Source organism: Achroia grisella, unplaced genomic scaffold (assembly GCF_030625045.1).
Source record: "Achroia grisella isolate CSIRO2021 unplaced genomic scaffold, CSIRO_AGI_Agris_v1 utg640, whole genome shotgun sequence".
Lineage (NCBI taxonomy): Eukaryota > Metazoa > Arthropoda > Insecta > Lepidoptera > Pyralidae > Achroia > Achroia grisella.
In genome coordinates, this window is record NW_026712977.1 from 1,662,234 (window position 1) to 1,679,917 (window position 17,684).

The following is a 17,684-nucleotide window of genomic DNA, read 5'->3' on the forward strand; positions in this document are numbered from 1 at the left end:
TCGTGTGTGGCCGTTCGCGAAATCACCCGCTCTCACCGTGCGTGCCCTAGGCTTACTCGCGACTACACCCGGGATTAGGGACAATGCCAATGTCACGAGACTGCACTATTTTTGTCGCCAGCAATCAGGTGGCAGTGTGGCTACACTTCCGCAATTCGCCGCCGTCGCGAGTGGCTCGGACCTACATTACGTACGAATTAACACGTGTGCAATAGAAAGGATGTGGCGCGACTGTGAGCGGTTGGTGCGCGCGGCCTGGTGTAAACTTTACTGTTACCACCAGTCGCCTTCCGGCCGGGCCGGTAGCGCATATAATTTTATTATTCTTATACTTGCAGTACTCGTACCGCAAATAAGTAGTGCTTGGTCTTAGTGGAAAAACAATATTTTTATGTTCAGGACAATTATCGGAACATCTGTCTATGTCACCTGGGATATTTATTTATTATAAGGTGTAGCAGAAACTTCTGAGGAATTATTAAACTTCGGCCAGCGCCCAATTAAGGACGGTTAGGTAATCGCACGCAACGGCAGCCAGAAGTCGCCTAGTTTAATACATAAATAAATTTTAATTTTAATTATATTTTATTGTTATTTATTATTTATTATTATTTATTATTTTATTGTTATTTATAATATGAATAATGTGTCATATATGTATATGATATATTATATGTACATATATGATATGTCCGTATGAATGTATATTTTATGTTTATATTTTATTATAACGAATATTATTTTCCTTGTTAATAATATAATTATTTTTAGTTATCCCTATTTGTATGTCACCCACCATCTATTATAATTATTAGTTACCGTAAATTTACCTTAAAAAAAATTGCTTTCAGCAATTAAGCCTATTTTAATTTTTAATTATACACATATTGATTAGTTTTCTCAGTAATAGTAGCTATCTTCTATCTTTGTAAAATACAAATATATTATATTATACAAAGATAGAATTCATATTCTATCTTGCATATTCTATCTCTCCATTAGTAACATTTACAACGCTAACTTTATTACTGTACCTTTTAGTGTATTACGTATGGCTGTCCATTAACAAAAAAGGAATTTTAAAATATTTCCATTACGTTTTTCTTTTTATCTGTGTACTAGTTTGAATTCTATCCAAGCCGAACAAACTAACACAAAATTGTACATAACCGAGTGTGGACGAGAGAATTTTGTTATTTTACAGAAGTTGGTTGAACGCTTTGGGAATGAGTTTTCAGTATTTTTGAACAAATAATAGAACGACCATTTTAGCTTTGTGGATCTATTACAGTGAAGTTAGCTACTGTAAAATTGATTATAACAAAAGTAATAAAAATCTATTATTTTAATAATATAAAAAAGAAGCACATTAGGAGAGGATTGATATTGTAGAAATCTTAACTTTGGGTGACTTTATTTGACAATTCTGATGATATATAATTTAGTTATAAAAATAATATATGTTATCTTTATTCTTGAATAATATATGGTGCAAAATACACGGAAATACTGTTAACTAAAGTATTTTTATTCCCGTCAACCTCGGACTTATTCATTAAGTTTAATAAAATTGTCAGATTCCTAAAGCCAGTCTTAATATACGACATATTTTTAAACAAACAATTATAATTGTAAATGTTAAAACTATTATATAGTATGTGTAAAATTAGTAAAGTAAAAATATAGAAATAATACCTGTAGTTAACATAGCATAGTTCCTAGAATAATTTTGTTAGTTTTTGTTGTTTCAAGTTAACGTGTATATAATATAATAAAAAAAATGTTTATAAATAAAGTAGTAGCCAATCTGAAAATTAATATCCAGGCTATCCTTACTACTATATGTATATTAAATAAAATATAAAATGTATATATAAATTTAAAAATTATTTTCAGTGTACCAATAAACAAATTTCTTTCTTTTCTTTCTTTAAATATTAAAAAAAAATTTAATTCTTTAATGACATGTAAAAATCCTTCTAACAACAATTAACACAAAACTTTGTAATGAGTTTAGGACGACATTACTCAAAGGACTTATAAAACTTTCAACATTTTAAAAAAATATTTTGAGGTGTATTAAATATTGAAACATTTATATTTTAAAATAAACTCCATTTGAAACCCAATAATATTTGTTGACCCATATCGCTACATGGCCTCTATGTGTCTATGTCGCTGTAGTAGTGTAGGTGTATTATATATATACATATATACACACACACGACACAGAACACTATGAACTATCTATTCTGTTCGCATTGAAATTAATTATTTAGGCTTCAATAAAAGCTGGTGTGGAAGCGATCGACGCTGCACACGAAAGGCTTCAGGTGAAGGCTGTGTTGGTTGTATTGGGGCTAGTACGAGTATATATCCACATATCTATCTAGTATAATATAAATACTATTACTAACGGCGTGATCATCCTCCACCATTCACATTCTGTCATTATATTTATTGTTCATATGCGATACAGCAGATCATATACAAACAATTACATTTACAATTATAATCCATTGAAATCAAATCAAACAAAATAAAATCAAAAATCATTATGTAGGACAATTTCGCCGCTTATGAACGAAGTTTTTTGTATTAATATTCTTACCCTACCGTCCAGTTCAGTATACAGATTCAATTGAGAAGAACTGGCAAGAACATCAATTGAAATTCTTGTTTTTATAAGCCAGTTTATTCATTTTATGTACTTATATAGGTATCTATGTCTAACATTAAACGAAAATCCCATGCATGAATAACTATTGCCATGATCTAATTTAATTACATTACTGAATAGTATAACAAAAGGATGCGAATTTCAAACATATATTAAAAACGGTTACAGCATGTTACGTTGCAATTCATGAAACAAAGTTATATTAGTTAAATAATACAAAGTTAGTTGTTGTCGTTAAATTTGTAACTCTTGTTGCATAACATTCACGAGTTAGATGGTATTCAAAATTCAAACTGTTCGTTGTTAGAGCAACAACACAATATTAAATATTAGTTAGGATGCACTAATTTTCTGCAGAAAATAATAATATTTACGATAGGACCACGTTATTAAGCGCGTAGCGTTATTTGGCATTTTTAACACCATCGTGATTGTGTGAGAAGGACAAATCATTATGACATTGACAATTTTTTATCTTGACTCCACTGAGTCATAAGACAATACAATAGTTTGGAGTTACATACATAAACTTAGAATTTGTTACGATGCACCTACACATTTCACATTCTTCTATGATTAGATGAGGATAAAACTTGTAGAACTAAGTAAATCGTAAATTTAAATAATATATATTTTAATATTCTTTGAAGTCAGTGGAGGGTTATTATGAGGAGAAAAATGGGAAAAGTTGCAAAGAAAAACGTAAATAACCACAATACTTTTTCCCGTCCAACTATTCCTAGCAGTCAATTAAAAAAAGGTACTTTGAACGGAGTACAGCCCGACTCGAAGTGGAATAGAATGGCGTACAATAAAATAGTACGAGGAGAGAAATGAGTTTTAAAAAATAAAATTGGCAGATTAGAGTGGTTAAAAAGAAATTTATTTTTATATTTCTTTAAAATACCTAAGGAAGATCTGATATAACTCGAGGTAGGTGATCAAAATTTACAATAAGTTATATTTATATGAACATGGATTGATGATTAATAAAAAAACCGTCATAATCCTGGTAGAATAATTGTAAAATTTAACCAACTAAAGCTAGACACGTTATGGAAATCTGAATATAAACTTTCATAAACGAATTAATCGCGTGAGAGCACTGTTTGATTGTTTGCGGGAAGGTATTAAAATTATTTTAAATGTTTCACTTTACTTGTTGTGAAACTGCTTTCAGTTTCAGGTATACAATCACTGGAGTTGGCTTGGTGTAACTACCATTCAGAACTAACCAGAATGTAGATACGAACACGGAACTGCATACGGAATACTAAACAATATAGCGAAGTTGTTGTGAGAAACAAACATACCGTCACAACTCCCATCCCTCGTAGAGTAGTCAGATGCTTTGTAAACATAACTGGTATAACTACATTTCGTTCATTATATTTGAATATAATAGTGCATGGAGCGAGCCTGCTCTTGAATTAATTTTTCTTTTGATATCGGTGCTTTCTTCTGCTAAGAGTCATTTAAACACATAAATTCACACAATTTACCGTTTTATTATTGTCAGTCAGATTTGAAATTACGATCGCTTGGATGTATTTATAAAGCACTATGATTCGGCGTCCTCACAAAGTAAGTACCTATTAATTTCTAACGTGACATATATACAAGAGGGCTGATATATTCAATTTGCTGTTTAATGAACTGTTAGATTGCCGAACTCGAATTCATTTCGCGTACTTGTCATTAACATTACTCATTTATTTACATATGATTAACATTTGAGGCAATATTTGCATGAAAACATTAGCTGTACAGACGATATACATAAGGCTGCATCACCGGCTTCATCGAACGGAATGAAAAGAAATCCTGCATGAGTAATGTTTTTTTTATTTAAAAACAGATCATGTCTTGAATTTATTACTAACTTACAAAACAGCGAGATCATTATCTTCTAAAATACTATTGGAATATGTTCTGAACTTTTTCTGAAAAAGGTGGTGCAGCGCCGCAGTAGTATTCATGCCATAAGTGTTAGTGATGACGTGATGATAATAATACTATATTTGCGAATAAATGGTTAATGATTTTGAAAGCAAGAAGCATGAAATTTATGTTTATCTTTAATTCCTAAAATATTTTCAAACAATCAATGAACATTTGAAGAATAGAATTTTGTAATATATGTGAACGATGTAAAAAGTAAGGAATGTTATAAAAATCTCTATCGACATTAGTTAATTTAACGACTTCAATATTATATATTGTTTGGGGGACGGAAGTCTTACACCATATTTGTATCAAGATTGGTGTAAAGTAGGGTTGTGTACCATTAGCTTCATATTCATCCTTTACTTAGACAATATCTTACGAGACAGAGTAGCATGGATCTGGGAATACAAAAGGGTGGCATTGTAGTTACTGCCGTATATTAATTAAATGTACATACTTCATACAATGCAGACCTTATTGCTAATGGGATCTTCATCTGCAAACTGAAAATCCTAATCACTGCCATGAAAGATGATTGTATGAGCAAAGGCTTGCACTTGAACGTGAAAAACACAAACACAAAAATCGTTGTAATGGAAGTTACCAGAACCCTTTAAAGAATTATCCTAAGATTAGCAATGCTGGAAATTACACCGAAATGGCGTATTACATTGGTGAATTTTTGGGCAAATAATATCTAATTAAAAAAATATATGTGACTGGATGCAGATTCCGGCAGAGATTCAAATTGTTCGTATTGTCTGACGATGGAGTAAATTTTTAGATACCCGGCGTATATGCATAAAACAAATTCCGATACTTGATTTAAACAAAAATTGTTTGTAAGGACTGAAGCCAATGGTACTTGTTTACTTCATGCTTTTGCTCATTACGAACACAAATTATTAATTATTAAAAATATAATGCCAAATGAGTAGTTATAGTGTGTGAAAGTCCTTATGGGGTTTTCTCGTTTTTTTGTAGAAAAATACTGTGATGCATTGATACGTAAATGGACTATATTTATACAGTGTAAATAAAGCAGCCACAGCTGTGATACCAAAATGGGTTCCGGGAAGTAGTGTCGTCAACAGTCCAATAGTAATAAAGCAAAGCTCGTAAGCATTCCGCAGTTGCTTGTTTCTAAATCAATAAAATTTGTATTCAATGTATCAATCGTTTCTCCAAACGTTTGTGAACATTCTCTATTTTTAGATTGATAACGAAATTGTGTACTTGTTTGCGCTAATGACATCGATGGAGGATTGATAATAATTTCGGCTATTGCTTCTAAACCTATATTATATGTGGCCAAAGAATTGCTGTAACTTTATGGAATACAGTGAATAAATAAATAAAGATATTTTCACAAATATACAGCAGACATCAGATACTACACTTTACAGGTGTTACACTAGAAAGAGCTCAACGTGCAGTCATTAACGTTCTACTATAAAAACCTTCTTTTATTCCTCACTGAGAAACTACTCAAAGAGAGTAAAGTTTTAAGAGCAACATTGTCAATGCATGAAGAAATTGTCCACTTCACTGACTTTAGTCGTCTCGTCCTGCTTTATATCGTATTTGCGTACCAACAATTAATAGTACTTTTATAAAACATCAGGGACTTTACTTGCGTCCCTATATTTATGACAAAGTTTTCCAATTTCATACAGAAATGAAGGATCTCCTCACTAAAAAACTAAAGGAGACCGTATCAAGGTGCTTAATAACTATGTCATAACTGTAGCTGAATATCTTATGTAACAGCGCACACCTACAAACTACCTTCTACACGCACACACACACACACACACACATGCTTTCCATTTAATATTATTCTTTATAATTTATTTTCCGGTGTAATAGTCGTAAGTTTTATAGCTATAGTTGAACTGGAAGCTGTATTAACTTAGATTTCTGATTCCTACTACACAAAATTTGAGCTTAGTGCAGGGATTGCTGTTAAAACATTTTATCATTAATATAAAAGTGTAATAAAAACTAAAGATATTCTTTAAATGTGAAAGAAATATATTAATAATTGTTTTTTAAAAGTCAAAGTGGGTACTCACTCATGTCTCTGCGCGTGTCTCTCGCTGTCTGCGCCGTCAGCGTCGTCCGGACGACCCAGCGCGTCGTCGGTACGCTCATCGCGCTCCGCGCCGAACAGCACGCGCGACGCTGGGCTCCCGGAGCCCGAGCCCGGACCGGAGACCGAGCGCGACCAGCCGCCCGACATCTGTGCACACAACCGCACAACCATCACACTACATAACACAATACCTGCGAGCGCGCAACGCATTTACTCCTCTGCCTTTACATTTCCAACTGCATACATTCAAGGATATTTATAGTACAAGAACAATAGTACAGAACGAATCTAGAATATGAAACTCATGGTAGGTTAATACTGAAGGAAAGATGTATACAGTCACATTGACATGTCTATCGTACAGATGTAACGATTTAATGCTCTTCAGTTCGGAGGTGGAATGCGCAACATGAAGGAGTTTACTACTAAGTTGACGACTTGACGACTTGACGAATACTAATGAGATTAGACGTAAAGATAGATTTTATTAAAAGAATGAACATAACATTGATTTTTAAATAATTGGTATGGCACACAAGCAGAAGCGTTACCGATTGTTAAGTAGCATCATCATGCGATGCCCGTGATATCTCTCATGTTTTACCGGGAGACTAAGATGTCATACTTGCGTACCTACCCTGTAATACTTGCCATAGGGAGTGGTATACCGTCGCTACCGTGGCAGATTGTCATGCTGTGTGTGGTGACCACAATATTATTTTTATTTTATATTTTAAATAAAATTGGAGACTCTCTTTGTGATATTGAAATAACCGTTCTTTATTACATGCGTATAAATATAAATACGGAACATACACCAAAATAACATTTTTTACGATTTATTTTCCGGCTAATCTCTGAAATGTCTGGACCGATTTTGAAGGGAATTTAATTGGCAGGTAGCTGATGTAATAAGGTGTAACTTAGGCTACTTATATTTTAGAAAAATAAAGTTAAATTCCATGGGGACGAAGTCGCGGGTAGAGCTAGTTATATATATATTATGTTACTCTGTAAGGTATAATATTAATGAATAAATATCACTGCCATTTCTCACCCTTCTGCATACACAGCTTAATAAAGAAGCTGTTTAACAACAGAAAGCAGTTATTCGCGCTAATCTATTTTGTAAATGATTGGTTACGAACATATTATGCATATGTATATACTATAGCACCTGCACTAGATTGTATTGCATTAATAACAATTATATAGTGAGTTACTAGTTAATTGATATTAATGTAGTAATGTATGTTCATTAGTTAGTACTAACTGTTGTACTAGTAACTAAAGAACATGCATAATAAATAACAACATAAGTATTGAGCATTTTGTAAGACAGAAATAAGTTCACAATAAATCCTGATATTTATTATGGGATCAATACAAGAGTTTACTAGATTTCAGATTTCAGTTTTATTTATTTGCTATGTAAAACAGGTCAAATTAAGCTCGTAAGTGAATAAGATAAATTTTAATCTGTCTTTGACATGTATTCATTGATGTGATAAAATAAAATGGATTATTTTCAAAAAATTAGTTTAATATTGAAAATTAGTAACTCGGCTATTTCTTTTAGCAATCTATTATCTTCAATGGCAGTCCTTACTATACAAATTTTGATAATCTTTTTTTTTGAAATATCAAATTTGTCAATATACCCTAACTACTGCAAAAATCATAATATCTGTTCAGTCGGGGGGAAGAGGGTTGAGTAATAATCACATTGCTGGGAATGTATCACGTCAGGTTGACCATCACGCGGTTCCCCCGGAAACCAACGTGATAAATTCTTGGTACATTTATCAGAATGGACCAATCAACCTGACCTCATGCTCATCTTATCATCCTCCAATTGTGCCCCGCCAGCGTTAACCGTTAGCATAGACAGATGCACTATTCCATTATCATCCATCAAAAAAATCTGTTCAGCCTTACATACAGACACAAATACTGTTCAAATTAATTTCGTGCTTTTGTCAGCAGAAAAACTGGTCGTCAGTCGACCTGAACTATAACTAAGGCGTGTCGCCCCGCACGTGACCCGTAAGTATATGTATATCGCTATTATAATTATAAACACAAAGAAAGCATTCTCCGATCACTAAAGGTGTAGCCACAGCACAGTTGCAACTAGTAATTACGAAGTTAATTGTAAATTGTATGTGAACCATACGACATTGAGGCCAGCTGCGTCCGCACCGTCCGGACCGTGCTACACAGTTTGTAAAGCCCATTGTCAAATAGTTTTTAGACCATATTAGGCTGCAATCTATTTGAAATCATACATTATAAGAACACGTTGCTCCTGCTTTAAAAAACTGTGAGTTGCCTAACAAGAAACATATATTATCGTGATTTTAATATGTACCTGAACAAAACTTTGTTTCTCTTCTTATGAAAATTACGCGGAAGGAGGAATATGTATAGAGTAGAGTATAGAGTAATTATAGTTTAGATGGAGATGGATTACAATTTACTAATATTTTTAAAAATTATACATCGAAACACATTAAATCAATAAAAAAATATTACACACACTATCCTGTATTTGCCACATTAACTCATATATATACTATTTTGCTGTTATTGTTAAAGTCTATAGTCAAATTGAGAGTAGATTATTATTGTTTGTCTTTAATATTATTCGTTTAATATTAAATTAATTATGGAATATAAAGAACATAAATAATAACCACGTTTTTTTATGAATATACGATATAAATGTAAATGATATTAACGCAAAACTATTATTATTTTTAATAATTAATTGTTTTCAATTACATATGTCCTCCTTCATAATACCTAGTTATACTATTTTTTAGTAATAAATATGCATAAGTAGTTACAGAAACACATCACTATAGTAAATTTTAGATTTTAACATAATAACCGGATATAGTTTATGAATGATACGGTGATGTTAGCTGAAAGCGACGGCGGGTGCCTGCGGTTCCGCGAGTGCGGTCCGCGACACTGTTGCACTGCTGCGGGGCAGCCACCGAGCTGAGTCGAGATCGACTGAAACGTCGACGGTTCGCCACTAGCGGAATGGGCCGTGTCGTCCTTGATAATATGACTGGGTTGCGTATCGACCCGGTGGCAGTGTGCAGTTATTGCTAATTGGAGACAACACGAAGCACCAGCCCGTATTTACGGAGCGCGCCGCCGCGTCAACGTATCGCACCGGGCACCGATTGTTACCGCACGGTACGCCCGCGCCGACAACGCCGACGGTGCCGGGCGCTGGTGCGGGCTGCTGCAGCCAGCGATCACGTGATCAGATGGAGCACGTGATCGGCAGCTGTCTTAGGGCCTTAGGGCCGGTGATCGGTGGTACAGTTATAGGCACAAACAATTTGTACGATTGCTGGGCCGGTGGTCAATTCCAAACATTTGGACCTCACAATTAATGTACCTATAATTTGTAAAACGTGCTAATCAACATCCACAGGTTATTTCACTCCTTATACCAGCAAGACAACATGTTAACGCAACTGCTGTATTGATGTGGAGGCCATATAATAATATCTCAATAACAATCTCACAATTCACACATCGCCATCTAGTTCTAAGTTAAGCAGAACTTAAGTTATAGGTACTAGACAATTGATATAAATACACACATAATATTCATAGAAAACACACAGACCGATACGAACAACAATACTCTCGAATAAAAATGCTTATAGCGTGCGAGGAATTGAACCCGCGACCAATGGAAGTACGGAGGTATCATATACCGTTAGACCACCAAGGCTGTCATTATATAAATAAAATACTTAATAAAAAAGAGAGTTGCCTACCTGCCGCTCCGAGCCGGCACTGACGGGAGCTCCGCTTGCGGTCCCCAGGGACCGCTCTGGAGAGCCGGCGTTGTCTGCATCAAAAGTAACATAAATCTTTACTACATTTATTGATAAAGACAATAGTCTACGAAACTAAAATAGTTACACATTGTTGTCATAATGAACTTATTTATTACTAGCTGCACCCGCGACTTCGTCCGCATGGAATTTAACTTTATTTTTCTTAAATAAAAATAGCCTAAATTATTACATCAGCTATCTGCCAAAAAATTCCCGTCAAAATCGGTCCAGCCATTTCAGAGATTAGCCGGTACAAACAGACAGACAGACAGACAAAAAGTATAAAAAATGTTATTTTGGTGTATAGTATGTACCGTATTTATATTCGTATGCATGTAGTAAAAACCAGTTATTTCAATATTACAAACAGACACTCCAATTTTATTTATATGTAGATAATATTTATTATAAACACTAAAAGATCCAAAATATTTAACTTTAACTATTATATTCAATAGAAATTCATGCGAGTTGCAGTTTGAAATCGATGTAGGCGATGTGTAATACTGCTTACATTGAATCGATCTATTAGGTGTGAAACTAATAAGATTACGGTGAGCTTAAGGTAACTAGTAGACGTGCCAAGTGTTGCAGCAAGGGGCTTATTGATCAGTACTTTTCGCACGTTTGTCTTGTAAGTAGCTTGACGTGATCACAGACGAATATATATATATATACATATAAGCGAGCTCAAAGCAAATTTGGCGACCTGTATATAATGGTGGTATATATGGTGACATCGTGGTATTTACAATAACATAGCTGTAGTTAGTTGGTTTACTATCCCGATATGGACTGGTCATGAGTTCAAGTCGAACTTTGTATCAAAATGTAATCTACTTATTTTTCTGCATAAAATTATAGTACTGACTTATTTTCCGATGATTGAAACATCAAGAGCAAACGATATGAATACTGTATTTAAATATTCAAATACTAAATATCAAATAAATATATTTTGTTCCATACGATTCTTATTAAATATCTATCCTTTAATATTATATACGCGAATGTTTGTGAGTACAGAAGGATGTTTGTTACTCTTTCACGTAAAAACTACTGATCGGATTTTGATGTAACTTTACAGTAAAATAGCTTATGCATAAGAACAACACATAGGCTACAAATTTCAGGCAGGTGAAACCGCGGGCTCAGCTAGTATGATTATAGGAAGTAAGGTCTAAATATTCATGTGTCTAAAAACCCGAAACAAGATTAAATTTTACTAAAGTTACGTACCTAATGAAATAAAACATTAGTAAAGAATTTTGTATCGAGGTTTAATTGAACAATATAAATCGAGGCTTCTCGTCTGTACAATACAACAATTACAGCAAACCCCAGATGCTGGAGTAATACTTCATATTTATATTTAACGAACTGCGATTCCGCAACCAATGAGAAACATGTTTAACTCAACTAGACTTACAAACTTTGGTAATTAATAGTTAACTAACATAGAGCCCGGGGTGCTTCAAGTTGTTGCACTAACTCAGCAGTACAAGTTGCAAGCAATTCAGATAGTACGTAACTTTGGACGGGGCACTTGTGCATAAAGTTTGACAGAATTACAGTATTACTATGATCCGCACAGTACGTTAGATATAGTATAATAATAATATCAGGACAATTCACACGGCGCCATCTAGTCTCAAGTTAAGCTAGCTGAAGCTTGTGTTATGGATACTAGATAACTGACACAAATACAGATTGGACGGCCTCGGTGTTCTAGCAGTTTAGGACACCGCCTTACTTCTGATGGTCGCGGGTTCGATTCCTCGAACGGCACAAACATTAGTATTCATGAGTATGATTGTTTATATCGGTCTGGGTGTTTTCTATGTATGTATTTATGAAACAAAAATATTCTATGTATGTTAACTAGTACCCATAACATAATCTTTAGCTAGCTTAACTAGAGACTAGATGGCGCTGTGTAAAATGTCCTGAGATTATTATTATTATTATAGACATATATTTTTTTCGTAAACACATGCATTTTATACATAGAAGTTACGTAATGTATGATGATCATGGTACACGTGCTCGTACCGGCAGATCGCAACGAGCGGATACCGCTAATGTGCACTGTACTAGTTTGCTCTTTTATATGGGTCCAGAAACAAGTCATAAATGCAGATCACTACATGGTGACACATAATTATTGAATCTGTGCCATGTGCCGAGGAGGCGCACTCATCGTATAATCAAGGGGGTATACAAGTACTATGTTAGGTCCATCAAACGTTGTGCCCCTGGAAACCATCGTGATTAAATGGTGGTGTTTAACTACGATAACTGACATTTGCATGTATAATTGATAATTGAGTACATTGTTTTGTTTTTTGCATTGTTTGACATGCTCATCATATCATCACTAGTTATTCTTTTATCACCCATGTAATAAATACATTTTAATATTTTGAAAAATACATGAAATTATTCACATTATATAAATGAGATAATATTCTATAACAGCTCTAGATATTCCATTATATTATATATTCAAATATCTAGGGATCTCATATACAATATTAGATTATGACTGTGAATATACCGTTTCTATAGTGTATACAATTGTAAATAAGTCTGATAAAGGTAGCGACTGATGCAAACTCTTTGCACATATGTATATATTTCTTTTTGTATAAGTTTTTATTGCTTTTTAGAATTGTCGCATATTTTATTAAATTTTCACTGTTACTTTGTACCTACATTACAAGTATTTACCATTTTTGACCCGTTATTTCATTAATCTCACACTATAGTCCTTTCATTTTATTGCCCAAAATTACAATAATAGCCTGTATGGACACCGTTGCTTGTGATATTTCATTGTGTATTCTAACACATATATATTTTTTATAATATGTTGTTTGTAATATTTTTGTTACAAATAAATATTTTATCTGTTTTTGTATGAATATAATCTTACCGGCGCTGTAGGGTGGCGGCGGATGAGAGGGATGTTGGGGTGGCGGGGCGGCGTGGTCGCGGCGCGGCTCGCCCGTATTGCTGGGCAGCCGCTGCTCGTCTTCACCCCATACCACGCGCTGCATCTCTTCGTCCAGCCGCACTTCGTCTTCGCCTGCTCCCACCTACGCACAAACGGTCTTTCACAATACGCTTCTATTAAGCAGGGAATTCTCACTAATAAGGTTAAGTTACCACATCGCTTGCTGTACCGTAACAGGTTGTTGACAACTCATTACATCATTTATTTAAAAGAGCAACACACAAGCTTCTTGCTCATTCTTCTTACGAGTATGATGAGTTTGCGTTCTGAATGAGTGGTAGAACAAAAAAGGTGCATATATTAAGTTTATTTGAATAAAGATTATTTCTATTTCACATATAACGCTACTGTGGTGAGGTGATAACCACTGCGCTACAAGGAACTCCATAGATCCTAATCGATATTAATTTCCTAGTCAATTTGCCACTATAGGTTAGCTGACCCGAGTCAATCTCATCTTATCATTCATCACTTCCCCACTTGTCGCACGCAAACGAAGTGCAACAATCAGTGTTTATTTAATGATGATAATGGAGTGGTGCACGCGCCTGCGCTAACAGTTTACACTGAAGGGGCATCAATTGAGGATAAGATGAACTTGAGGTCAGGTTAGTTAGCCCATCGTGATAATATTATTAGGAATTTATCATGGTTTTCAGCTAGGATCGCATGGAGATCAACCTGATATACATTACAAGTTATGGAGTCAAGAACAATCTCTTTTACCCCCTGCAAAAATCTATTATCGCCCATATAAAAAGAAACAAGACATCGCATTCGAGTTATTACTGAATCTCAAGAACCATCAAGCTTTTAACAGTGTGGATTGCCGGATAATCATTAATCAAGAAAAAGCTATTTCAATACTGTAAAAAATTCTGATAGCCTTCTATCCCTGTATACAAGTCTTGGTTCATCCATTATTATAACTCGTCACATATGCATACGCCGAATATGTGGGTCAAAATTGGTTAGCCGGGCTCTCCCGCGGTTTCCCAGTCGCTCCGATACAACAATGTATTTTATTATGCTTCATTCATATTGCATATCACATTTCAACCAACGCGGTAATTCTCCTTTCATTATACCGAAACTCTCTATGAATGAGAAACAATAACTAATGCTAAATAGATTCATTCAGCTTATATAGGATGTATCATATCCGAGGTCTTTATTCTATATATTTGTACCACTCTGGCAGCTAATGAAAATCAGTGTTTTGGTCGTTGAGTAAATTATTCACTGAGTAGCGCAACCCTTTCATATACCTGTGCTACCTAATGTTATTTATGTTTATTTTCATCTTTTCATTTTACATGGATTAGTTAAAGTTTATTATGGTTTATACATAATATATAATACTAATCATATATATTACATTAATGTTGCTTGTAATATTTTCGATTTGTAATATAGATTTTATCTGTCTACCTATTTGTCTACTGGGTGAGACAGCGGCTTTATAACCGTTCTGTTTGGAACAACAACAAATAGTTAATAACTTCTTTGTTGGTGAATCGATATCATTGAAACAAACACTGATATATTATGAATACCTGATAAATAGAACACGACAGATATTAAAGCGTTTATATCAATTAAACTAGCAATTAGACAAATTCCAAAATTAGAAAACCTAATTATGTAGTCCGCAAACATATCTAAAGTAATAATTGTATAATAAGTTATTTAAAAATAAAATAATACTGTCTTTACACCCGGCTTACTTATGGTTGGTTGTTAAATGAGATATAATACCTATATAACATTTATATTTATGAATCGCGCGGTAATCAAATTTGTAACCATCGCGATCGGCAGGAAGGCGGCGTGCGAAACCGGCAAACAACCGAGGACGTTAACGCATTAACGCATAGTAAACTAACTGCTAGCAATGAAACAGACTCTTTCAACATTAATTACTACGAGCTGTAAAATGGAGAGATGTTCTTTGTAGAGCGAGTATGTACAAGTAATAAATAACATTGACTATGTCTTTTCCGTGTGTAACGACCTGTCAGTTTTATTGGATATTTGCCACATTGATGCCGGCGTCACGCAGCGGCACGCGGCCGGCCCGTGGCGGATCGCAGCGAACAGAGTGTCACCAGGTGTCGCCCGCGTGATCACCAATCTTCCTTTACGCGATATTCTTTCACTCGCGATCAGGAGCGCGCGCAATCTTGCGCGGGAAAGTCATCGCCCGCAATCGTGTGTGATCGTATTTTTTTATTATTTGCGATCACAATACGTGATAGCGCGTGTGTTTCAACACATTTCACTTTCTTTTACAATTTTATTTTTTTTACAGATTTCATATTCCAAAGACACGTTTAATTGATAACTTATGAATGACTCTATAATTAGTATTTAATTTAGTATTATAAAACGGCTAACACTATGATAGATCACCCACTCTTTCTGGATCTCTATGTATACACATACATACACAGCCTATTCTACGTGAAAGCCAATTCCCGCTTAAAAGAGCACAAGTGTAATAGCAGCTAATGTCACTGCCATATTTTTATAGGATTTTTATGCCACAGCGGTAGTTATTAAGAATACAAATAAGCTAATAGTAAACGGTTATCTTAGCCTATAATGGGCTGAAACAGAAAGGTTGTCATATGCGCGATGTCAACCCTTAAGAAACAGGAATAAATAAATTATTGAAAGACCCATACGATAGACTAAACAAAAATACTAGACAAAACCTAAGCAGGAAATTCTTTCCACAATCTACTATTAACTAATAAGATTGTTAGTAATTAAGTTTGTATCAATATACGTACATAAATACTTCGGTGCAACAGAATGACAACGCGAAGTAAAATTTTTTACAAGCCTAAGTTCACAGTCCGGTGTCGGTAACGATAGGTTCGCGAACACTACCACAAGGTACGTGTAGTGGGGTAGATGGCAAGCTATTATAATGAAGTAGACAAACAAATACAATTGATAGACTCTTACAATTCATGAGTTTCTAGGATACCACGAGCGGTTGTGTGGACCGGCCGTCCGTTTACGTACCAATCGATGTGTATTAATATGCACAACATACAGTCACTTAGCCTGACACATTACGCGTGTGTAGCCGATAAATAATATAAGTCCGAGCATTAGGGTCAAGACAATCAACCGTGCACCGTCACCGATCCACACCTCACCGCCTGCGCCTGCCTCTCGCCATAGTGAGCTAGTATTGGTAGTACCCACATCGGCCGCATGCCGCACTACTTCACCAGCACATAATTATGATGCCTAGACTCAACAAATTATTCCACTAATATTATGACATAGTCTCGTTTATATGCAATTTGTTTTTTGTCACAATTTATTATATAAACGTCTATTTTATTACAAAACACTAGTTATTGATAATAATCTGTACAGTCATAGCCGCTTTTCAATAACAAGAACACTATAAGTAGTTATAAAGCGCATAAAGGGCATACTGCCCTACAATGCACAAAGTATTACTGTATTTTTAGAGAAAATTCAAATCCTAATCCAATCCGCTCCGACTCTCTGTCTCTATGTTCGAAATTACGATGACCTGATTTGGAGTGCCTTTTGAATACGCCCGCATTATTGTTGAGAGAAGATGAAAAGGCTTACTGCGGCCAACAGCATCAGATAAATTAAACATTTACTATAATAATTAATGTAATATATAACTGCTTTACATTCTGAAAGTGTCAAAGTAGGTCGTATCACCTCTTATGGGATAGACCCATGGGTTATATAGATCACAAATGGGTGATTATTGTTGTAGCATAATATCTACGAGGTACGATCAATTTTAAAAATTTAAAAAGCTATTAGTATTCGAGTTTTTATTTTATGCAAAATGATTAATGGCATCTGAGTCAACTATTTTAGAAATGGTTATTCATTGAAGAGTAATCTAATTCCATCGCACGCTATATTTCTTGAATGCTTTTTATAATTAATTGTTTCACTTACAAATACAATTAGTCTCGCTGGAGGGTCTCTCTCTGCTGAATTTTCACAGGCACGATAGTGTTAGATCGCTATCCATAGGCCATGGAATCCTACAGGTGGGTGCATACC

At 34.6% G+C, this 17,684-nt stretch overlaps 1 protein-coding gene across 1 annotated transcript in view; it reads right to left on the minus strand.

Annotated features, from left to right (window-relative positions):
• Window positions 1-17,684, minus strand: part of LOC131849167 (anion exchange protein 3) — a 61,184-nt gene that overhangs the window by 23,732 nt on the left and 19,768 nt on the right. The window contains exons 2-4 of the mRNA XM_059199168.1: window positions 13,527-13,689; window positions 10,529-10,602; window positions 6,703-6,869 (exon numbers count right to left, since the gene is read on the minus strand). Coding sequence (XP_059055151.1) covers window positions 6,703-6,869; window positions 10,529-10,602; window positions 13,527-13,689 — 404 coding nt within the window. The remainder of the gene's footprint in view (window positions 1-6,702; window positions 6,870-10,528; window positions 10,603-13,526; window positions 13,690-17,684) is intronic.